Here is a 25695-nt window from a genome sequence, read left to right as displayed (position 1 = left end):
AAAATGAGTGTATATGAGGACAGGACATTGGCTCAAATAGGATGGCAAAAACATTAGAGCAACATCCCATTGGCTACTCTCCTTCACAAATGACAGAAACAGGGTTCTCAGCTCTTCAGACTAACATTGCAAAAGCACTGCCAACCAAAAAATAACCTTCCAAAACTCCTTTGCAGATGCAGAAACACATTTTGGAGAGAGAAATTGTCAGTTGGCTGGTGTGAAGTCGGCTGGGGTTCTGGTGAATGTAAAAAAAATGGGTAGAGGAGAGGTGAAATGTTGAAAAATAAAGCAGAACAGCAAACAGCAACACAGGGTTCATCAATCTGATCTCATTGTTCACTGTTGAAGACATTGAAAGGACTGTAGACATCTCCGGCTGATGTGTTCCTGAGGCCTTGAGCAATTTCTCAAGCGCGCTTTGAGGAAAACACAAACTTATTTGTTACAAATCGTGCAGCGGTTGCATCATGCATACTGATGTTGTCTCTCCGTTTTGAATTGCTCACTTCTTTTGAAGTATGTCTGACAAGTTAGCATGTCGCTAGATGGGGATTCTCCCCGTTGTTAATTAATTTCCCAGCAGGTAAAAAAAAAAAAAACAATCTTGGAGTAGACTGCCTAACACACCAGGGGTGCATTTCTCGAAACCTAAGTTGCTTACTACATTAGCTACTTTGTTGTTTTCAATGCATTTTCCCATTGGCAACTACCAAAGTTGCTAACAGGCTAACAACTTCTCTTTTGAGAAATGCACACCAGATTGAGATGTCAAGCTTTGCCAGTGAACTTCAGTTTCGTCACACCTGACAGATAGTACCTAGATTTTGGATGAATTTGCATTTGGGAATGTCTCACTGAACACTGGCGCTAGCATTTTTTTAACACAACAATTTGACTGCCTATGCGGTTCAGTTTTTTAAACTGAGTCATCGAGTCTTACAGTCGCAATTCTTTTTATCTGTCTTTGTCTCAGTGTGCCTGTCTTTTTGTCTGTCTTTGTGTGTGTGTGTGTGTCTGTCTTCTGTGAAGAAGGTGAAGGAGACATGATTGAGGAAAGGTGACCACCGCTTGTTTACCTGACACTGGCCATTGCTCATGCACATCTTGGGTATAGTTTTTCTCGCTCCTCTCTCCAAAATAGATGACTTCTGAGGCACAGCGCTATGAGTCAACAGCAGTATCCAACAGGCCTAGGGGCAGCCACACAGCGAGACTACACACACACACACAGCCACACACACACACGCACACACGCACACTCACAAACACACGCACGCATGCGCACACACACAAACACGCGCACACACACGCACACGCACAAACACACACACGCACGCATGCGCACACACACACACACGCACACACACACACACACACACACACACACACACACACACACACACACACACACACACACACACACACACACACACACACACGCACACACACACACACAATAACAGTCTGCAGAACTGCAGAGCAGAAAAACAAACTCCACTTGGTAATTTTTCTGCCTTAAAACCACAGCTGAGGCTGAGGCTGCCGGTGCAGCTACTGTGTGTGGCACCTTGGGAATGCCTGAGCCAAAAAAAAAAAACACCACACACACAGCAGCTGAATTAGAAACGAGCCCCAAGTCGTCCCACGGCAGACTCCACCCTGCCAGGGGCAGTCAGTCAGGTGGAGAAAGACTCTGAGCTATGCCAAATCACCCTTCCTTGTCTGTGTGGCACTTTTTGTCAGCGTCGGGTAAGTGAGAAATATCACTGGCTCTGATAAGACGTGGCACCTTGCTGCTCCATTCAGCAAAGCGGAAGCAGGGTCACACTGTCATTGTCTCCATGAGCCCACTGAGCATTCGTTATGTTCTCAACACCACCCGACCTGACACTATAGAGTTCCCAGTAGACAGTATTACACAAGAACGAATTACACAAGCTCCAGGGCTGATTGTGGGCTACGCCGCCTGCCAGGTTGTCCATTCACACATATACGTAACTTAGAGGAAAAAAAACATTTGGTGAAATATCCCCTAGCTGAATGCAGCCAATGTTTCTTGGCAAGCTGTGAGGCTGTACTGAAAGAACATCACTGATCTTCCCACAGCAGAATCTACAGCCATTTTTTTGGCAAGCATTTAATTAATTACTTCATTTCCGGATTTCAATAAGTGTGTTGTATAGGCACGTACACACAGCACAGATGCAAGATACTGTATGTAGCTGGATGTAATACAATCATTCCTCTATAGTTGTACATACACACGCTCTACCGTGCCAGGAATCTACCGCAAACGCACCATTAAAAAGGGCACCACCACCGTGGGACTCCTGCCAGCTCATCATCATCATCATCAGCGTCCTGACTGAAGTCAGCTGCTGCAGCACCAGAGAGATGATCAACCTGGAGCTGGATCAGCTACCCCACCCCTTCTCCCCCTGTATCAGCTCTACCTCCCCTTCCTTCAACTCTACTCTACTTTCCTCTCCTCTCCTCTCCTCTGTGCTCTCCTCCCCCTTTCTCTCCTCTCCTACCCTCCCCTCTCCTCTGTGCTCTCCTCTCCCTTCCTTCAACTCTCCTCTCCTCCCCTCCCCTCTCCTATGTGTTCTCCTCTCCTCTCCTCTCTGCTCTCCTTTTCTCTCCTCTCCTCCCCTCCCCACTCCTCCCATCCCCTCCCCACTCCTCCCATCTCCTCTCCTCTGTGCTCTCCTGTCCTCTCCTCTCCTCCCCTCTTCTCTCCTCTCCTCTCCTCTCCTCCCCTCTTCTCTCCTCTACTCTCGTTCCCTGGCCTTCCTTTGGCTCAGTGGGATAAGCCTGGAGGTACACTAGATGCATTATGTTATGGTAAGTCAAGTTGCATCAGTCATACATTGAAAAGAATGGTCTATTTTTTTCTCCAGAATGCTCATTGCACCTCTGTGTCTGGTGAAGCCAGTTCCATTGATTGTAAATCACAGCTTCCATGACGATACGATTCAATCGATTTGTTAAAGGGACACTGTGTGAGATTTGTAGTTGTTTATTTCCAGAATTCATGCTGCCCATTCACTAATGTTAACTTTTTCATGAATACCACCAGCATCAAATTCTAAGTATTCATATGACTTTTCATACATGAAAAGGGGGATCTTCTCCATGGTCCGCCATTTTGAATTTCCAAAAATAGCCATTTTTAGCTGCAAAAATGACTGCACTTGGACCATACTCAGTAAACCTTCATGTAAAGATCAAATTTGGCAATAGGCAGCCCAGTTTCAATGAGCAGCTTAGTTGCAGTACCTTTTTTGACCATTTCCTGCACAGTGTCCCTTTAAGGCAGCGATTCGATTCGATTTGATTCTTAAGAATGGCCCACGATACGATACAATTCGATTTGATCGTCAGCCGATTCATCGATATATATCGATTATTATTTACACCCTTAGTGGAAGCTACACTGGAATTGGTGCGGCAGCTAAGTCTTTGACTTAGGGCTTGACTACACGGCAATGTTTTTCTCAGTAAATGAAAACTTATCGTTCGCCTGTCCGGGCTATATGATGCCGTCATCCCGGCTAGCCTAAAACGATAACTTTGGAGAATGGGTTCCAGAGTGGGAAGATCTAGGAACGCAGTTGTTCGCGTTGTCATTGTTACAGCAAAAACGGGTTTGTTTGCATCTCTGCGTCACAGCCACATGGCCAAAACCTTAATGCACTCTAGCCCTTGCCTAAGACCCCATATAAATCCAGAGTATCGGGTTTAAGTACCTTGTCTCATCAGCCTGGTCTCATTTCCTGGTCCTTCCTCATCCCTCCCTCCCACTAATTTCTTGTCAATGGCTACGCTTACATGAGACATTTAATTCAGAATTAACTCACTTTCATTCTGAATAAAGCTTAATTCCACTTTGAAAACGTCACGTAAACACTTCACAATTTGGAATAAAAGGAAAGATAAAAGTAAACTCGATGGAACTATTTGATTCAAAATTATTAATTCTGAATTAAATACGTCATGTAAACATAGCCACTGTCTCTTACTATCCTATCTCAATAAAGGCATAAGAGCCACTAGCTTTCTTTCTTTTTTTTCAGTATTTGTATTATTACAGTATTTATTATTACAGGATAGTATGAGAGGAGACAGGAAACCATTGGGAGAGAGAGATGGGGCAGGGTCGGGAAATGACCCCGGCCGGACTCAAACCGGGTTCCCCGTGGGCAAGCAAGCCCAAATGTGGGAGGCTTAGCGCGCTGCGCCACAGCGCCCCCGCCACTAGCTTTCTTACAAAACATTCAAGACCTGCATCAGTTCTACTTCCCCTGTCTTGGCTAATGGTTCCAGCGTCCGTCAAGGCTTCTTCCACAGTCTGACTAAATCAAACCTCCTCTGAGCCCAGCACCAGCAGGGCAGTACTGGCATTTCACCATCTGGCACAGCGGGCATTTCCTGGTGGGCCCCTATTTTCAGAAATGTAATTTATATATATATATAAATTCTGTTCTGCGTCACTAATTATGAGGGGCCCCTGTTAGCCAAAAGTGCCCAGGTCCTATGTCTCCCCCAGTCCAGTCCTGGAGCCCAGCCCAGCTCAACTCTCCCCATGCAGTCCCCAGTCCCTCGTAACTGGACCACAGCTGAGTGTGACAAATGGGGCTGTCCTGAGGGCTGTGGTGTGGACCTGGTGTACAGCACAGTGCACTGAGCCTGTGACAGCAGCTGAGCAGCAGGGCTGGACTGGCCATCTGGCATAGCGGGCATTTCCCGGAGGGCCCCGCACCCTCGTGGGCCCCTATTTTCAGACATGTAATTAAATATATATATATATATATATATCTGAAAATAGGTGCCCACGAGGGTGCTGGGCCCACCGTTGAGTCAGTTCTGCGCCACTAATTATGAGGGGCCCCTACTAAGCCTTATTTCTCCCCCAGTCCAGCCCTCACAGTAGCTGAGCAGCACTGGTGGCGCCTTGCTCACATCACAGCCACATTATTCCCCACGGAGCACTCTCTTCCATCATAACAGCACTGTACTGCACCGGCCCGCGCCCAAGAAATATCCTCCCTCCCATCCCATCCCATCCACTCAAACCTTGGAAAAACTAAAGGGGAAGCATTACCCTCTTCTCTTTTCTGCTCTCTTCCTCTCCTCTTCCCCCAGCCCTATCCACCCACCCATCTCCTTAACGTGTCCTCTTTGAGCGTATGGATTGTTTGATGTATTTTCAGTAACGTGCATTTTGGCTAGGATTACTGTTAAATATGCAGGCTTTGCTCTTTCTCTTCTGTAATCCTTTGGCAGCGGCACACACACACACACACACACACACACACACACACACACACACACACACACACACACACACACACACACACACACACACACACGCACACACGCACACACACACACACACACACAGGAACCTTCGCTCTGTCTTTATGAGCCCAAGCCCGAATCATCATGCCCTGCTGCCTGCCTTCCCTGCTCTGTTCTCCCTCGGCCTGTCCTGTTGTTATACGTAGTCTCTTGTCTGGCTGGCTATAGGTGTTAGCTGAGTCAGTGTCAGCCAGGGCCGGGCTGTAACCAGACATCTTCAAATGCAGAGGTGGTCAAATACTGCGTGCTGTACTGCATATACTGGACATTTAGAATGCTTCAAACACTTAGGTCAAACTCTTACATTCGTTTTCATGAATCGTTGCCTTGAGGATAAATGGGGGTGGCGTATACAGACCGAATTGATCATTGTTGATCATATATCGATATTCATCATAGATACATTTTACATCACTGAAAAAAAATACAGAGGACATGACCTCTGTGTCCTCAGTGATAGTTACGGCCATGGTCTCAGCCTGCCTGCCTGGCCTGCCTGCCTGTACCGTCACAACAGCAGATGATAACATCTGAAATGTATCAGCCCTCCTGACCTGATACACATCCAGTGTGCTGCTGTATCTGGGGCGAATCAGGAGCCAAGTTATAGGAAATTGAGACCAGACCAGACCACGCAGGGCAGGGCAATGCCAGTACAGCACAAGGCTCGCAACGAGCGAGAGATCAGGGTAAGTCTGGGGCTGTATCTATCACGGACAAATGATAGGAAATCAGAGGTCAGATATGGGGTATAACGGGATTGTAAGTATTAGATACATTGACAAGGACATTGACAATGCCAGTACATGACTTGCAGGGACTTTATGTACAAAGTTTGCATAGGCCTATATATTAATATAGGCCTATATAAACTATATACATAACTTCTCACGCAAAGGTTTGGATGTACTAGAACTGTCTTTAAAAGAAAAAGTAGATATGCGCTGAATTTCAAGTTTTATCAGATGTACCACAGGAATGTACATGAAAACCTGTTTATGCATTTATTGATACATCCGAATGTTTTGGTGCATATCTATTTTTTCTTCTTCCAGATTTTCACATGCACAAAAAGATTCAGTTGGAAATCCAAGTACATGAGGCCCAAGGGCAAGTGCAGGGAAGGAATCAGGGACAGATTGCATGAAGTAATTGGCCAGTTCAGTACTAAGGCTATAGCGTAGTTGCAACTTAAGTATTACATAACACACACAGCATTGGGACCGGACCAGATCAAAACTGATTTTAGGGCTGAATGAGAGGAAATTAGCACCAGATCTGGGATGTGTAAGATCAAAGACAATGTAAAAGCCCACTTTTGGTGGTAAATCAGCTGCAGATAAAAGCCAGATTTCAGACCAAAGCCAGGGGCAAAATGCAGAGCATGTGCCAGGCAGGCAGGCAGGCAGGCAGGCAGGCAGGCAGCACAACTGTTCTGGCACGCACCGCTGGGTGTTGTGTCTTCTCCGCTCTCCCCACCAGCATTCCAGTAAGCTCGGCGGAGCACTTGTCTTTTTAGCTTGGCAATTTCCAAGAGAGCGATCATTAACAGAGAGGGTGCCCAGCAAAACTGCCACTAAATAATGCATGAGTACATTAATAACACCCAGCCTCTGTATGTATGCGCGTCTGTCTGTGTGTAAACGGCATGCAAGTCAGTGTGATTTCAATTTGAATCTGGTGGTTACTGTTACTAACAGACCCACCAACACGGATTGGAATAACACGTGATGCCCTCAAATATGCATCTCAAGCATATCCGAAGAGGTCATTGTTGTGCTCTGTAAAGGTTAAAAAACACTACGATATGTTTTGTCTGTCTGTCTGCAACCCATTATATTTACTGTCACTGGGGTGCTCCACCTGCTTCAGTAGCTATTCACACACACACACACACACCTACATGTGTATGTGTACACTGTAGGCACTTATGCGTGACAGCCTGTAAGCGTTCAGCAGCATCCATCTGTTGTTTTTTTCCCTTCTTCTTCTTCTTCCTGTTCTCTCCATCATCCTCACGCCTCAGAACAATTACGGCAGTGAGAAAGTGCATGTTTAAATGATGCAATCTGTACGTGCGGAGCGGAGCGGACGGAGATCTCTTTTCCGCTTCGAGGAACTCACTCGTGTGAGCTGTGTGTTTGTGTGAAGTGTGTGTCTCTGTGTGTGCGTGTGTGCGTGAGTGTGTGTGTGTGTGTGTGTGTGTGTGTGTGTGTGTGTGTGTGTGTGTGTGTGTGTGTGTGTGTGTGTGTGTGTGTGTGTGTGTGTGTGTTTCTGTATGTAGCGTTGCTGCTGTGTGTGTGTGTGTGTGTTTGTGAGAGAGAGAGAGAGAGAGAGAGAGAGAGAGAGAGGGAGAGAGAGAGAGAGAGTGAGTGTGTGTGTGTGTGTAGTGTGTGAGAGTGTGAGAGTGCACTGATGTATGTATGCTCCTCCAGGAGTGGGCTTCTACTGCTGCTGCTGCTGCTGCTGCTCCTGTGTGGGTGGACAGTCCGCTCTTATCTCCTCTCATCACTTCAGATTCCAGATATGAGAAGCTTTTTAAGGTGCACTCCGCTTGGCATCTGATACCCCACTCCATCTGCTACTGGCCAAAAGACCATATTGTTTTCAGGCAAGCTGAAAGATGGCATTGCCTTGGCTTGCTTGCTGACTGCACAAAGGGTTATGCGTGTGGTGTGTATTTTCAGCACAATTGAGAGCTGTTTAAAAATAAATGCACATCGCATTTCGTTTGTATATGCACTGGCTGAAACGAGCTAGGGCCAGAAGAAGAAGACGCTAGAAAGTGTAAAGGGAGGGCTGGTGGAGCCTACACAACAGGGAAAGCCGGCCAGCTGCACCGTAGGTAGGAACGCTCTGTGCTGGTGTAGGAGCAGTGAATCATAGATATTTAATAATAACTAAAAGTCACCGGTTCAAACGTGGCCCGCTCGGTAATGGTCTCCAGGTCTTGACCCAGATGACACACAGTCTTCCTGACACAGCCTTCATTCCTCTGATGAGTCGTGAGTCAGACAGGAAAACACACACACACACCCGCGCACGCACACACACACACGCACGCACACACATGGTTGGACACACACACACACACACACACACACACACACACACACACACACACACACACACACACACACACACACACCAGAATCTCTCCCTCCCGGGCAGCTGTGTATGATTTCAGGTGTGGTTGATTGGTTGAAGTCATGATTGATTGAAGACATTGCAATCTGACGTTTTCCAAAAGCTGAAACTCGGTTCCTCTGGGGCCCCGTCCGTGGTTTTCCCCACCCTCACCGCAATATCACGCGCTCAGAGGTTTCACATGGGATGCTCTCCTCAGGTCTGATGTCAACGTGATCTAAAGTCAACCACTTCAACCAAGTTAACAGCGCGAAAGCCCAAGGATTTAGCCTACCCCATTTCCCGCCCGTGTTATAAAACAACTACTTTCCACCTAGAGCCAGGCACCTTCCCAACAAATGTGCAAAACACACACACACGAGCGCGCGCGCTGACACACACACACACACACACACGCGCACGCACGCACGCACACGAAACACAATCGCAACGTCTGTTTTCCCACACGTACATTCGACAGTCTCGTGGAGAATTTACATTTTAGCCCATATGCTCAAAACACTCTAGCCGTTGGACTAAATTGCATTCCGAACAATTGTAAACAAAAGCATCCCCGTCTAGTTAAGGAAGCGGGAATGTTTTTTTCCTGGTTTGATGATGTGGAGATGGTGTTATCAATTCTTATCTAATTAATGCCGTGACCTACCTTCACACATGGGCGTCATTTTCAGTGCTGATGAATCTGAAGGCAGACACTTCTTGTCTGTATGCGTTTCAGGGCTCCATGTGTCTTCACGAAGATGACATGTGCTGATCTTCAAAACTTTAACGAGATGTCACCGCTCGGCAAAAACGAGCCGGAGAGCAACCTCTCCATCCAAAGCCGCGATTTGCCATCTGGATAAGCGAGAGCGCAATGATCAAAGGGGGAGACTGTCACTCACGTCGGAATCCGATAAATCTCTTAAGGCATCGTATATAACCCGCTCTCGAGGCACAGAAAGTGGGCACGATCTCTAGAAGAGATAACGAGTGACAGAGGTGCGATAAGCTCAGAATCTCCAGACACGATTCGCTGCAGCAAGGACGCACTCTTCCAGGTGATTATAACGGGTCTCGCTGCTACTTATCTTGTGTTGCTTTCGGCGAGCCCGCGAGGGTGGGGACTCGAGGCAGATCTGCGCCTCTGCATGCACGGGATCCAGAAAGACCGGAGGAAGTGTGCGCGCCCGTGAATGTGTGTGTGTGTGTGTGAGAGAGCGAGAGAGAGAGAGAGAGAGAGAGAGAGAGAGAGAGAGAGAGAGAGAGAGAGAGAGAGAGAGATAACAAGTCTATGCTAAAGAGAGGGATGTTGGTGGTTTACATTACAATAAGGTATTAAGGAGGAACACGAAAATGCAGATATATTCACAGTTCACAGGACATGTATCCTTATTTATTTCATGTTCATGCATACATCACACACATTCATACACAAATCATCAATATGTCACAATTGTGTGTACACACATAGCAGTAGCTTCCATTTCTTTTGATTAAGTAGCTTGGTTGAGGAGTGCAAAATGACCTGAATACAATAGTTGTTTATATACAAGGCTACCCAAATCAATGCAATACAACATGCAATATAAACATTCATAAATAATAATCATTCACAGTTAACACTTGTAAATCTTACCTCAATAGCGACGACAGCAGATAATTCAGTCCCCAATACATTGTTCCTCTCTACTGCCACCATATTTACATTTTATTACTCTTTGATGTAAACCTATTATTAGGTTTGATTCATTCATCATGGTTATTTTAATTTCATCTTTACCTTCAAGTTTATTAGCCTACATTACACCAGTGACTTTCAAAAAAGAGGACATAAACAAGCAGTTGGATGTGTCATGGTGAGTCTTCCACATGAGAGTAAAAAGTTCTTAGAACTAGTTAATTCATTCATCCCAGGAAAATAAGAGCTGGCACAGTAAGAACCAGCTCAGTGAGGTAGTTCTTCACGTTATGGACAGAACTGTCTGTCTTAGTACTGGTCAACCCAGCAATACCACAAACCATACAAGCTTTCCCTGGACGTTCCATATTGAGAGCGGAAAAAAATCTTACAATAATATTTATGGCTAAAAGCCACCCAACCCAGAGCAAAGCCAGAGCAGAATATCAGTCTTAATCGCAAGGCATCACACTCCTTTCACATGCCTCATAAAGTACACTCGTGATATTCACACACACTCCACTCCCTAGCGCCTTTCCCACCCTTCTTCTCCCATCCAGGGTGTGAAAATATCATCAAAAAGTTATTGCTGTATCGTAGGGGTGAAACATTACACAAAAATCACGTATTTAAATACATTGAAATTAATTCCTTGTGAACACTAAGCTAAACAAAACATTTCATGTTTAAAATGATGAATATTGTGAAGGAATTGTAAGGTACCTGCTGATGCTGCATAGCTTTTGGAATGCTACAGTATATGTAAAGACATTTCAAACGAGAAGCATTCACAGAGTGCAAACCTCCGCCAAGACCATGGGGTCACTGACGCCATAACACAGGCCTACACGCTGTGGAATCCTGGTCTTTTACAGTGAGGAGTCTGCACACATCGAAGTCCATTTTTGTGTTTTATTCCATGGCAGAACTACGTTTCGGCCATTGAGATCTTTATCAAATTCTCTCAAAAAGTATTTCGGCCCTACCGTGACTCTAACGGTAGTTCCCTGCATTGCTACACTGGCAACCCGGGTTTGATTCCAGCCCGGGTCATTTGCCCATCCCTCCCCGTCTTTCTCTCCCTCCCCACTCATTCAAGTGCAGACTCCTCACTCACTCGAAAAGCTGAAGCAGCCTTTGTCCTGCACCTTAACCTGCGGTGTGTGCACAATCTTTCTTCTTAACTCCTTGTCTGGTGACACCACACTACATGCCACAGTCGGCTCCTGAGAAGTGTGCGAGGCCTTTAGTGCCGGAGTTTCAGGCAACACCAACAGAAGCTGGTGCGGCAGGCTGTGCAGTACATACTGTTGCATCCTTCGTTTTTCTGTCGAGTTAAAAACAAAACAGAGTTTAGCATGAGCATAATTACAGAGTGTCTATGTTACTGATATACTGTATGTTGATAGAGGCCTACATTCTTTTCCCCCCTTTTAAAAAAAAAATATTTTTATGGAATTTTTGCCTTTATTGCAGATAGGACAGTGAAGATCGACAGGAAGTGAGCGTGGAGAGAGATGTTGTAGCAAAGAGAGTGGAGTAACCAAGAGGCTTCAAAACCCGCCCACACAATACAAAAGAGTGTGCTCAAGTTGGGTCTCCTAAGGGGGCATTGTCCCCTCCTTCTTCATCTATTTTTGAGGTGTTTGCACAAGAAGTGCGCTACCGCCATCTAGAAGTACTGAGGGGACTCCATTTATTCTCAACCTCAGGACTCCGAAGGTCTCCTAACCAAATGTCTCCTAAAGGGGCGTTCACCCGACAGAAAGTGAAATGAATGACTTATAAGATCTCTGGTTGTAGGGTTGGGAAATTACCCAGGCCGGATTCAAACCTGGGTGCCCCTGGGCATGCAAGCCCAAATGTGGGGGGCTTAGCGCACTGTGCCACAGCGCCCCCCTGATATACATTCTTGAAGTTTCCAAACCTTGGATCAGGGATATTTTGTTGTTTAGCAGCATGGAGGAAACAGTCAGCATTGGAGAAATTTAGCAAACTTAAAATGGACCTTATATGCCCAATTCAATGGTCGTTACTGTCATACAGTACCACTATGGGCAGAGATGATTGTATAATTAGCTGGACACTATACAGAGTCATCCTAGTATGGAGAGAAAAGAGAACCCCTCTTATTTCAGAATGATGCTCTGCAGAACCTCGAGGAGCTATATAAAAACACTAATTGTTAACACTTTAGAATAACTACCCAAAAAAGCTTTATAAACACTTTATTAACATTTGATAATAATTAACAAATGTTTGTAAATGAGTAAGAACCAAATTACGACTGCACAGTGGAGTGGGAACCAACTTATACTGTGTGAGTTTTATGTGGTTTCATCATGCCTTCTGGTCTTTGGAGGAGAAACTTCCAGGACAGACGAGATTGTACTGTGTCTGCTGTGTTAACAAATTATTTATTGCCCATTTATGAACATTTGTAACATTTTGTTGATAATTAGTTCATTGTTTATAAAGTGTTTATAAAGCTGTTTATAGGTAGTTATTCTAAAGTGTTACCCACTACTTTAACAGACACTCATGTACAAAACAGAAAATCGGGCCAGGGAATGAGGCTGAACAATATAGTAAAAGGAAAGTTATGTAAAATGGACATATGCAACCCTGCCTGGCCTAACGGTAGGGCGCTTGTCCACTATTTTGCCAGTCCTACCCTGTCTCTCTCTCCCTAATCACTTCCTGTCACCATCTTCACTACACTGTCGTCAAAAAAGACCAAAAAAAAATATTTTGACTAGGGCTGGGACTCGATTAAAAATGTTAATAGAATTAATCTATAGGCTTTGAAATTAATTAATCTAATTAATCGCATTTTAATCGCATTTAAATATCTGACTTGAGAACAGCAAAAAGTATTTTTATCACATGGATTTTGTCTATTGACAATAAATAACCTTAATCTAAAGATATTGTTCCTTTTCAAAAGAAGAGAGAATTCTTCTCAATTTCAGCAGGCTGTTCACCATCTGGCGTAATACTGCCCTCCACTGGTGTAATCCAGAACTATAATGAGCTACATTTTGTAATGCGATTAAAATGAGTTAATTTTTTTATTTGCGTTAATTTTTGTGTGATTAATTAATCAAAATTAATCCATTAATGTCCCAGCCCTAATTTTGAGATATGGGCTAGCATGCCTTATTGAAGCCAGGTATGCGTCTGCCTAAGCCATGTCCAAACCCTGTCCCATCTCTCTCCAACTATCTTCCTGTCATACTCTTGACTGTCCTATCAGACACAATCAGGCCCTACCGTACCTCAAATGGTAGTGCTATGCGGGTCCTATGCCAACATTTCCCCTTCTCTCTCTGCCCACTCATTTCCTGTCATAACCTTCACTATCCTGTCAAATAAAGGTAAAAAAAGCCCAGAAAAATATTGACAAAAAATGATTAAAAATAAAAAATTAAGACACAAACAGCCCAAAACTATTTCAGAGCAGACCCTGCAGCGGTATCACGGTTTCCCTGTCTGTTCAAAGTGTTGTGGTCAAAAATCCATTACGCAGACAGACAGGAGGATTGCAGACCTTGTCTTGGTGGTGGGCTTTGGAGAAAAAAAACACTGTCTACATCTGTCTTGCTCTTAGCACTTGACATGTTTTTAATCTGCTGTTTCTGTGTGCCTCTGACCTCACAAAGACCTCTGCAACCAAAGGGATAGTACCCTGCTATCACATGAAATCGGTTTGACGATGCATAGATGAGATACATGCATTTCACTCGTGTCATGAAAAATCCATGTTGACCGCACAAACCTTATGTGAAAACAGACATGCCCTCCAGAGGGAGACCTCAGATTCTTCAAAACACTTTTATAAACACATGGCATGAGTCACACTCTATACACATGGCATGTAACTTATAATAGAACGCCACTGAATACGGTTGCATGCGGCGCACAACAGAAAATCTATCAGACACAATCACAGCAAAAGAGGAAGGCAACCCTGAGGACAACTGTGCCTCAAAGCAGGTAAATCGTGCCTAAAAGTTTACACGTTTAGAAGTTAGTGATAACCCTGGGATCACACACATGCGTCTGTGAGAAGCGTTGTGCTGCATTCACATTCACTTTACTTTACACTGGATTAGGTCATGTACAGTTGGCGCATGGAATTGTGGGCATTGAATGCAGCACCTCCGTCACAACATGGGGGTCATGTCAATGCAGCACCGTCAAAAAGTTGAGAAATGTTCAACTCTTGACGGCTCTGTACTTTCACTATGGCCTTGTATGATCCGTGGTGACCCCACCTCTGCGAAACACATCCACTGTTGTGCATTGGTGAAAGCATGTGTGTGACCGGGCGTAAAGGTCTGGATCAATGCAGTTACAGTTACAGTCTGCTTATTCTGATGCAAATCCATGTACAACCATGTTATCAGCTTGTGCAGGGAAACATATTGTGTGTGTGTGTGTGTGTGTGTGTGTGTGTGTGTGTGTGTGTGTGTGTGTGTGTGTGTGTGTGTGTGTGTGTGTGTGTGTGTGTGTGTGTGTGTGTGTGTGTGTGTGTAAACTTAATGTGATGTATTGTCAAGTGGGCATGTCATACTTAAGTACCACTTAGGTTTAAGTACTACTTTAGTGTTTTAGGGAAACTCATCCCTGTTTGATTGCACGAGCTGGACACTGCTGGACCCACTTACACATTAGTTCTGTGTCATCCATTTTGTCCTGATATAGTCCTACACCGATGGCTCTAAAAGCACACACGATTGAGTTTAAGAGTCCAATTAACCCATTGTGTCCTGGAGTGACATACACCACGCTGCATTCCGGTTCTTGAGATTTGAACTGTTTTATTAAAAATGGGGGTATGTTAGAGCTGAATGAACACATTCTAGTGCAAAATGAAGGTTCTAGCTTTTTAAATGCAACTCATTTCATGTTTTTATGTGCTTCGGAGACTGAGATATTAAGGTTTTAATGGGAGGGGGCACCTTTTCCCAAAAAGGGCTTAGGCTAAAATGGGTTAAAATGCATTTCCTCTGGCCCTGCCGTGGCCTAACGCTGGGGCACTGGATTACTGCACCGGCGACCCGGGTTCAAGTCCAACTCGGGTCATATGCCAATCCTTCCCCAACCCCCATCTCTCTCCCCACTCATTTCCTGCCTCTCCTCCACTGTCCTGCCATAAATAAAGGCAAAAAAGCCCTAAAAAAATAATATTAAAAAATGTATTTCCTCAGCAGCAGTAGCAGCACGGTGGTACAGTAGTAGTAGGCTACTGTGAGCTGCTTCGTCTTGATATTATGAGCTGCTGCTCCATATAGGTATATTTAGAGGCTGGCGTGTGTTTTTTTGCACCCTCCTCCACCTCCACCCCTCCTCCACCCCTCCTCCCCAGTTACTAGTGCTCAGTGTCAGCATATCCTGATGAATCATTGAAATTCCCTGTCAACAGGAAAACATGTGAACAGGAGCGCTGATCCGATGAAGTCAACAAGGACTACTGCACGGCCAATGATGCCAGTGAAGGAAATTGCATTTTTGGCGCGCAAACAAATGTCGCTGCATTTCAGTGATATATTAGATGAATTTATGAATCATCTAATAAATCAACACACCAATCGATCAATATTAAATATTTCATGAAATGATTAAGGTGACAGGTATATTATTTATGTCCACACCAATTTCCAGTATTTCCACTTACTTCTATGTCCACGCTGCACGATGGGCACTTTTTTGTATTCTTCTTGATCCACGATCCACTCAGGGCATAATTCAGACTACCCGTCTGCAGCGTCTTCTTCCCGTACCGCTCCTCCAGAAGCTGCTTTCTCATTTTACTGCCGCTATGGTAGTCATTCCAAAGCTCCTGGATCCTCTCTGCAAATACACGAAAACGAGTCTTTGTGTAAAAGAGGTGAGGTCGGTCAGTATGTACACTAACAACAGTGTCATATTAAAGCCTGTGAAAAATCGCCCTCTTTCTCAGTTTCTTTCTCAGTTTAGAGCTCCTATTGTAGTCATTCCCAATGTCTTGCATCCCTTCTGTAAATATACGAAAATGAGTCTTTGTGTAAAAGAGGTGAGGTCAGGCAGTATGTATGTACACTAACAACAGTGTCTTATTAAAGCCTGTGAAAAATCGCCTTATTGTCGTTGAGATACAGAGTTATGATGGTCGTAACTTGTTGAGGGGTCCAGTCTGAGCATTTCATGCTAATGAGGACTCATGTCCTGCTTCCAAGGGGAATTTGTAATAGGGCTGTAACGATACACTCGACTCACAATTCGATTCCTATCGCGCTTCCTGACCTACGGTTTGATACACCCCAACGATTTCTGAAATGTGTCTCATTTGAAGATTGGAAGCACTATTAAAATGTATCATATGGTTGTTGTCTGGACTGAAGGACAACAAAACTCTGAAAGGGCATATCACAATACTGCCTCCTTACTGTACATCACGATACTCTGAGTATCACGATTCCTCGGTTCGATCCAACATCATTACAGCCCTAATTTGTGCACAGTAAAAAAAAATAGTGTTAATTCAGCACTTGTGAGTGTGAGTGTATGTGGTCCTAGAGTACTCTCTTAGTGTTGACTCAACACTGCATTTTCCTGTGTAGTCCATCCAGGGCCGCTGACAACTTTTTCTGGGCCCGGGACGAAGTCATCTAAAAGGGCCCCCTACCCAATACATACAATGTAATGGGCACCCAATTCTGGACCCCCTATCTCCCTGGGCCTAGGACACAATACCCCTTTGTCCCCCCCCCTGTCGGCGGCCCTGAGTCCACCACAAAACATCAATCTCCCCTTTTTATTACGAACTTCATAAAATGGATCATTCCGAGACTTAATTATGATTGGATAAACCACGCTTAGTGCTACTGTAAAACACTTTATACCCCCTACTCCAGGAAACTGTTGTGCATAACAAAGCCCCTCCCTCGGCTGTTAAAAAGGACTTGAGCATCATTGCGTTCGGAGGCTTAGCTGGGGTATAGTGATGCCATGTTTACTTGTTGTAGGATAGAGTTTCTCAACGGGGGCGGTACAGCCCCCAGGGTCCGTTAGGGAGCCCTGAGGGGGTGTTGAGAAGGTTACAGCTGAGAGGGGGCAGTGCTTAGTTGCCATTGGGGGGCATTAGTCCATTTAAGAGTTCACTGATTCTTGAAAGTTTGGCAAAAACATGTCCCTGCAGTAAAATATTAATTCTGTTGAAAATCAACTAAATTTTCACAAACAAAATGAACCCAGGTAATGGCCAAGGGGTCTGTCACACGAATACACAGTTGTTTGAAATATTTAAGTGTAATTTTATTACTTTTCATGGCTATAAACCTGTCCACACCCTGTAAAAACGCCTGTCCCAAGGACTGGCATCATCATTTCAATTGACTTAAAATACAAAAATCACTAACAGAATTGAACAATATCACCATGATGTGGAAGACCATATTAAAGTGGTTCTACAGATGTGCACATAGTGGATGTAAAACAATATTTACTATTATTTACTGATTGCTCAAAATGTGTCCAGCATATTGGTCACCACCGTCAGATTTTTTATAAAAGACAATAAAATCAGGTATGCACAAGGTAATTTTCATTACTGAGGACCCCTTTTCAAACCTTTAGCTCTACTGCCTACTTCACCATCACTGAAGCTCCTGTAAGTTTATTATTTTGTCCTCAATTTGTTAATTTGTTTGGACACTGGTACTGTCCCAACCATAAACTGTCAACACTGTCGGGGGTTTTAATAGTATTGTATTACATTAATGTTAATAAATATAATTTTTTTCAGAAAAGGTGTGAAGCACCCAAGAAACAGAGCGAAAATGAAATGGCTAATGTGAACAAACAATAAATAATATTTAAAAAGAGTGTTTTTTTGTCTCACACCGTCAGATGTCACCACCGTCAGATTTTGTTCTGCTCATCATGTTGTTTCATATTTTACTAAATTGTGCTGGTTAATGAAACATTACTAGGCATGTTAGTAATAATTGTGATCCAAAATGATATCTAGCCACCATTTGGAGGTTTTTTTGTCAGAAAACCTGACGGTGGTGACATCTGATGGAGTTCACCAAAAAACACATGTTTTACGTGTTTTTGACATGTTTTAAGAATATGCATACAATAAGTATCTACAGTTATGTTGAATTGTTAAAGTAATTCACTTTAATACAGTAAACATGTGTTTTTACTTCTAATTCTGTCTGCCGCTGTTGACAAAACAAGAAAGAGCCCATTTTATGAAAAATTTTAAACATGGGGAGCTTGGCCAATGCATTCACTGCACAGCCAAGACCTACATCTATGATAATACACCTCTATATTTTGGATTTGAACAACTTAAAGCTGTTTTTACCACATTTTCAACAACCAGTGGCTTACTTCCTAGATAATCTAACTAATGAAGTAAAAACACATGCTCATACTGTGCACACACAAAAATAAAGTGTTTATGCAAGATGCCATTGACTTGAGAGGGCTATTTATTTTGCTAAATGCAGGTACTAATTAGGCCACTTTCACCACTCTCAGATTACTGTCACCACTGTCAGTTCTTAAGTCACCACCGTAAGAAGGAGTTTTGGACATTTTAAAGGAATGTGCTTACAACATTTTCCTTAGGAGTTGTTGAAATATCAAAGTAATAGCCAATTTAAGCCTACACGAATATTTGTGAAATAACAAAAAAATGTTCGTTCTATTTAGGCGTAAAGTAAACACTGTATGATGCTACATAGAGTATTTTAAAATTAGTACACATGAAACAGTATTAAAATAGAACAAAAGTGAATTTTCAACATTTAAAGGCATATGTGTGAACCAAAAAATACACATAATCACTTAAAAACTCCAGATACATATGCAACCAAATCAATACAATTTTAATAACTTTTAATTGTGTCTGACGGTGTTGACAAAAAACAAGGTATGATCGGAGAAAAGCCTGATTTCTGAAAAAAATACATAATGGGGAGATTGGCCTTGTGCATTTCTGAAAGACCTTAGACCTTAGTCTACGAGGATATACCATATAATTTTGTAATTCACTTTGTTTTTTTCTGTCAACATTACAACCTGTTTTAGCCACTTTCTCAAGAATCAGTGATTTAATACTAAGGGGGTGTTGGCATGGTTATGATGAGGTCAAGGGGACGTTGGGAGGCTTGTGATGAGGCCAAGGGGGTGTTTGTTCAAAAAAGGTTGAGAACCACTGTTGTAGGAGTTATTAGCATCAGAGCTGCTGACAGCTTTGTCTGGACCGTGGCCAAAGCAGCTCCATTCTTCACTGAAAACGCCTACTATAGGTCAGTAGGATACATGATGGTAAGGGTTAACAAATGAACAAGGACGAGTCTGGAATAGGCGACTCAAATCTTGATAATGAACGATTAAGAATCTTACGACCTATAGGCTAACTCCTACACTCCTTAAAGGAAATTCAGGAATGTAGGCGTATGTTCATACCATCTATTTAAAAAAAAAAACTTCACATCACTGCAAAGGAAACATGTAGAGTAGTGTAAACTGGATAGACTACTAGTGCCACTAAGCTGAACAGAGGGTCCAGCAGCCAGAGTGCCTGAGAGCTCAGCTGACCCCATCAGCTGATGGCTTAACAGCAGTGCTGTGGTGGCTACACGAGAGGCAACACTGCAGCCCGGCCACAAGAGGGCCTCCAAGAGCCCACAACTTCCAATCTACCGGTACACTGGTGAGAATTGAATACAGTCCTTTGCCCCACGGCCAGTCAGAGTCGGTTTTTACCAATAAGCAGACTGGGCAGTTGCCTAGGACCCAGACCAATGTAGCCTATTACAGGGTGCCCCCAACAGTCAGCCCCATCATGGTAAATACCAGCAAAAGTAGTAATTCAAAAGGGCCCCATGTTTATATTTTGCCTAGGGCCCCCAAATGAGTGGAAACGCTACTGGGGCCAACCAAACCTGTCAGCAGTCATGTAATGTGCTTGCCTATGATTTCAGAATTTCTGGCCCTGCCGTGGCCAACCGGTAGGGCACTCGCCTGCCATGTGGCTGACCCGTGTTCGATTCCCAGCCCGGGTCCTTTGCCGACCCCTTTCTATCTCTTTCCCAATTCGCTTCTTGTCCACCTCTCAGACTGTCCTATCAAATAAAGTTGAAAAAGACCCCCACCCCCATATATATATATATATATATATATATATATATATATATATATATATATGATTTCTCCTGATGATTTTCCTCTGTTTAGCTGTCTGCACGCATAGCTGTGTGGTGAAGCAGCTATACACCTATATGGAAACGAGGGTCACTAAGGACAGGCTTTTTACAGCAGCACCAACCTACGTCCTCTTGGTACATCTTTGGAAGTTATATTTGCCTTCTACTCATCTCCACCCCACATCCCTCCTTCTACATAAGCATGCGTCTGGTCTGACTCAGTGCAGTGCAGTGCAGCAGTCGATACACAGCTCTCAATACTTTGCTCTATCTTAGTTGACGGCTTTCACTTGAATGCTGCTTGCTTGTTCTTGTTTTGAACGTATAGTCAAGTAGGATGTAAATGTGTAAATGTAATCGATGTGGTGGGTTGTTTGATTGACACCTGGTGCCTGCTCTGTTTTGTATGCTGTGAGCATATTTTAGCATTTTTTTTGCTGCCTTCAGAGGTGGGCCAGAAAATTTCCTCCCAAACTACGCCTGTGACATGTTGTCAGTCAGACTCATGACTACTGTATGACATGCTGTCAATCATGGCGATTTAAGAAGAATGACATGTATGCAGTACAGCAGAAGATCTATGAGAAGTGTTTTCATTTCAGGCAATGCAATATACTCAAATACATTATAGCAGTAATATTATGTTGGTTGGTATTCCTACTGAAGGCCCTGATGACCCAAAAATACATGACTATTTGCTCTATGTAAGGGTTTCACACTTATTACAGGGTTATTATTGTTAACTTTTATAAGTATAATTATATTTTTTAAAGGGACACTGTGTGAGATTTTTAGTTGTTTATTTTCAGAATTCATGCTGCCAATTCACTAATGTTACCTTTTTGATGAATACTTACCACCAGCATCAAATTCTAAGTATTCATTATGACTGGAAAAATTGCACTTTTCATACATGAAAAGGGGGATCTTCTCCATGGTCCGCCATTTTGAATTTCCAAAAATGGCCATTTTTAGCTGCAAAAATGACTGTGCTTGGACCATACTAGAAAATTTGTGTTTATTACTTAGTAAACTTTCATGTAAACATCACATTTGGCAATAGGCAGCCCAGTTTGAATGAGCAGCATAGTTGCAGTACCCTTTTTGACCATTTCCTGCACAGTGTCCCTTTAAGTTTTATATTGAAGTCATCACTTAACACGGTGCCCATATGTCTCCAAACTCCACTCCATGTCTTTACATGAGCTGCATTATCACTGCAGATTGTAGACATGAGCAGGGCTGAACTGGGGGAGAAATATGGCCCGGGCACTTTTGGCTTAAAGGGGCCCTTCATAGTAATAAGCAGGGCACAACTGAATCACCGGTGGGCCCTGGACATGAGGGCAAATATACTGTTAATTGAAACCCACGATGTGACAAATGAAACACACCTTGAATTGGCACACAGCCATCTCCATTGTGGTATAGAGAGAGACCTTGCTCATGTCATCCACTACCGTACCTGGATTCTAGAGACTTTGCTTATGTCTGTCTGTGTTTTGTATAGGTACTCTAGGTGTAATGTATGTGTACTGTCTATGTCTAATTGTCTATGTCCACACCTAAAGTCCATGTCTATGTCTGCATGGAAAAGTAAGAAACGTACTGTAATTTCAATTCGTTGTATGACCAGTGCATGTAAAGAAATTGACAATAAAACCGACTTGACTTGACTTGACACCACCGTACCTGAATCCTTTGGAAGTGGTAGGAAGTCAGAGGTGTCCTCAGCAACACCTCTCCTCTTGGGATCTCTTATGGGTCCTCTGGGATCTTGGGGACACCTGTCTACCCCGTGGCTGGCCTCTCTGCACTTGGTGCAGAAGGCGAAGGCACAGGAGGGGCAGAGGGCCCAGTTGTCCCCCGGCTCCAGTGCCACGGGGCAGCTGCAGTTGGGCCGAGGGCAGTACACCACACCAGCCATGCGGTCCAGCGACTTCTGAAGCAGCAGCTGGTCGTAGCGACAGAACAACTCCGACCCCACCAGCGCCTTCACCTAGAAACAGCAACAGCAGTTTGAAGAGTTGAAAGGATCTGAAATCGCCACATAATGAATGGATTGCTTTTATTTATTGTTTATGTTATACTGCAGTCTATTACATAGAGTATGAAGTAATAAGGGGATGCTAAGGGTTTTTTTTTCACTCTCATAACACGAAAATAGTGTGAGATGAATAGTCTGATGTGTTCACTCAACAATACTGAGTATATTATGGGCAGCAGCATATGATAACAGAAAACAGAACATTTCAAAATGACAGTCAGACAGTTGTGCAGCGATCTAAATATTTTGAATCGGAACAACATGCATCAGGTTTCAGTTTTTGTTATTAACCTTTCTGGGCCATGTACGATGCTAAGGGTTTTTTCACTCTCATAACATGAAAATAGTGTGAGATGAATATTCTGACGAGTTTAACAACATTTCTGTATTTGTTATTAACCTTTCTGGGCCATGTACCGGTACCATAGCTCCCTTGGGTAATGATGGGTGCTAAATAATTCATCTGGGGTTTCACAATAATCTCACCGTGGAGGACGGAAATGAGGTGTAGTGTTTTGGTATGACAAGGACATAAACCCACACAGCTGACCTCACCTCAGACAGAGAAGGCACTGAATCACAGTCACTGTTGGGACATCCGAACTGCAGAACTCTCCCCTCTTCAATGCCAATCGTGAACAGATTAGCCGTGCAGTCTTTGCAGAACACATGCTCGCAGGGTTCAAATCTGTGGCACTCTGAACCAGGTTTTCCTGAGAAGCAAATGCTGCACTGGAAAATCTGGTCTTCAAACACCCTCCATTTCATCTTCTGGTTGTGCTCCAGGAGCACCTGCAGGAGATCATCTGTGTGGGTCGAGCAGGAGGCGGTGACACGTGGGTCACTACTGGTGTCCAGGGCATCTGGAGGGCATCAAGTCAAGTCAAGTCACGTCAAGTGTACTTTATACTCAAAAATCTATGTAGCACAGAAGGTTGAAATTGCGTTTGACCAATCTCCAATGTGCAGTTAAACTAAACATAGTTCTACATATAAGGCAAAAGACAAAAATCATCACACACACACACACACACACGCACGCACGCACGCACGCACGCACGCACGCACGCACGCACACACACACACACACACAGTGCAGTAAAAACATACATGAATTTACATACTTTCTCTCACACATTCACTCACAACACTAACACACACACACACACACACACACACACACACACACACACACACACACACACACACACACACACACACACACACACACGCACACACACACACACACATACCGATCTACAGAGGAGCAGAAATAGAAAAAATTGCTATGGTGCAAAGCCGTCTGGGCTCTGCTCAGATGTGTGTGGATCGAAGGAAACAATGAACACTTGAGCAATGTGGGTTTTTTGTTAAAACACTGCAATAAGGGTGAAGTTTAATTAATAAAAAATCTGATCTGACACACACACACACACACACACACACACACACACACACACACACACACACACACACACACACACACACACACACACACACACACACACACACACACACGTGCAGTTACAGCAGAAAAAACAACATACATGGAGATGAGGCGCCCTGCTCAGGATGCTCCCTGCTGGGGACCTCCCATGGGGAGCTGATGGAGAGGAAGTCCAGGAGGTCCTCCTTGAGGAACTGGTACCAGGAGAAGAGGACCTCGCCACCTCCGCTCTCCTGCCACATCTCATAGAGATGTTCACATACCTTCGAGAGCTGGGAGAAAAGTAGCAAATTACTCTGGTACTCTGGTACTAGTACTCTGGTGGGCAGTGTACTGTATATGAAGAGTTCAGAAGCAAAACCCCCTAACTCCATTTCTGAAGACCTGCACTTCTATATTTTTAGAGAACCCCGTTGTTGGTTTGGTTTACATTCATGTACTTGATAATACATATAAATAGTTATATTACATGTATAAAATGAAAAAAATATGACATTTTGATAGCTTTGTATTAAATAAAAATGAATTAAGATTATTTTCTGAAAAGGCACTTAGGGGGTTTTGCATCTGAACTCTTCATATTCAGGTGTATGAGTAGCCATTTATGAGCAATTGTGCTGATAATTTTAAAGTAGTATGACGCATAACACTAGTTCTAAGCAGGGTATGAGTATTACTAAAAATGAATAATCAAAAGGCCTACGTGACCTACATATGAGTAAGCTACCTAAAAGTAGGCTAATGTAGGCTCATGATGAGTCATGGCAATGTTTGCTGGACGTGACCTTTGGCTTGGTCTCGGAACAGAAGTAATAAACACGATTTCCAAACCTGATTATGGCGCAGCCACTGGCAACCAAGTGTAAACACAGGACAGGATTGACTAGGGTAGGTTCTTGGCAACTCGAACTGCACTGTCAAGGGCGGCAGGTATTGAAAGTCATACTCTCTCTGACTTTCACCTGTTTGAAGTGAAGAGTGACAAATAGTGAAATTATCCGCCAAACCTTGAAGGTTGTCATTTATTCACAATCAGGGGTGAAAGTAGTTTTCGTTTCTTACAGGTGCCACACCCCCACCACCACCCACAAACAAAGCAAACAAAATAAACATGAGCATTAGGCCTACATATCTATAAACGCTGCATGACTATTTCGGGTGTCTCTTCATAGGAGGACACTTGTCTCAAATGGCAAAGTGTGGTTGTATGTGTTTTCTACTGAACATCAGACCTTACTTTTTTCAAATGTGGGATTTTGGACAGCATTTGGACAGCTCTTACCGGTAGCCTACTGCGCACTGCACCAGCTGTAATTTTTACACCGGTGCTGCGCACCTGTGCGCACCTGTCTACTTTCACCACTGTTCACAATAGAAACCCAATGCAGTCATACATTCATACAAGAGGCGTAGGCCTACCTTTTGTAAAAATTACTTTAAATGTATGTAAAGGTTCCGGACACACTTCCATTACCCCACCCGAGTTGGTTTCGCTTTGACGAAACTCTTCTGGTCCCAAAATACTCCCCATCGCGAGCAGCTCGTCTTCCTGTGCGGTGTCCATCGTGCTATTACAATATCGTAGCACTGTCGTTAGGGCATGCGGCTACGCTCAGGCGAAAGAAATACAATGACAACCCCTTAATTTGCGCTGAAAGTAGGGGATTCCCTTTCGGATAACTTTAGAGCCTCCGTGTCTTCCGGTTGGCTATCAGTGAGCGAGCTGGAGGCGCGTGGACTGAAAAATGATGCAAACAACATGCAACGGTAATAGAGACACCCACCTCTCAGCGGGCGTGAGACAGTGTCTCCATAACTTGTC

The 25695-nt window shown here is 43.8% G+C and overlaps 2 protein-coding genes across 2 annotated transcripts in view; both read right to left on the bottom strand.

Moving 5' to 3' along the window:
• Nucleotides 1-9576, bottom strand: part of LOC134464497 (reticulon-4 receptor-like) — a 34446-nt gene extending 24870 nt beyond the window's left edge. The window contains exon 1 of the mRNA XM_063217942.1: nucleotides 9158-9576. Within this exon, the coding sequence (XP_063074012.1) occupies nucleotides 9158-9176 (19 nt within the window). The 5' untranslated portion in view covers nucleotides 9177-9576. The remainder of the gene's footprint in view (nucleotides 1-9157) is intronic.
• A 321-nt stretch (nucleotides 9577-9897) lies between these two features.
• Nucleotides 9898-25437, bottom strand: LOC134464489 (E3 ubiquitin-protein ligase RNF14-like). Its single transcript, XM_063217933.1, has 7 exons — nucleotides 25348-25437; nucleotides 24705-24899; nucleotides 23974-24145; nucleotides 22982-23289; nucleotides 22072-22378; nucleotides 15852-16027; nucleotides 9898-11498 (listed from the first exon to the last, which is right to left on the bottom strand). The coding sequence occupies exons 1-7, from the start codon at nucleotides 25435-25437 to the stop codon at nucleotides 11418-11420; spliced, it is 1329 nt and encodes a 442-aa protein (XP_063074003.1). The 3' UTR covers nucleotides 9898-11417.
• Between the last annotated feature and the right edge of the window lie 258 nt (nucleotides 25438-25695).

Source organism: Engraulis encrasicolus, chromosome 2, assembly GCF_034702125.1.
Source record: "Engraulis encrasicolus isolate BLACKSEA-1 chromosome 2, IST_EnEncr_1.0, whole genome shotgun sequence".
In the NCBI taxonomy this organism is placed as follows: Eukaryota; Metazoa; Chordata; class Actinopteri; order Clupeiformes; family Engraulidae; genus Engraulis; species Engraulis encrasicolus.
This window is presented reverse-complemented; position numbering and strand designations above follow the sequence as displayed.

Excerpts from the sequence above, each read along its gene's own strand:
- LOC134464489 (XM_063217933.1), bottom strand. The coding sequence starts at position 25,437 with ATGGACACCGCACAGGAAGACGAGCTGCTCGCGATGGGGAGTATTTTG. Across the intron at positions 24,900-25,347 it reads GCGAAACCAACTCGGGTGGG|ATAAATGACAACCTTCAAGG; the intron begins GTAATGGAAGTG and ends CCCTGATTGTGA. Across the intron at positions 11,499-15,851 it reads CGTGCAGCGTGGACATAGAA|AAAAACGAAGGATGCAACAG; the intron begins GTAAGTGGAAAT and ends TTAACTCGACAG.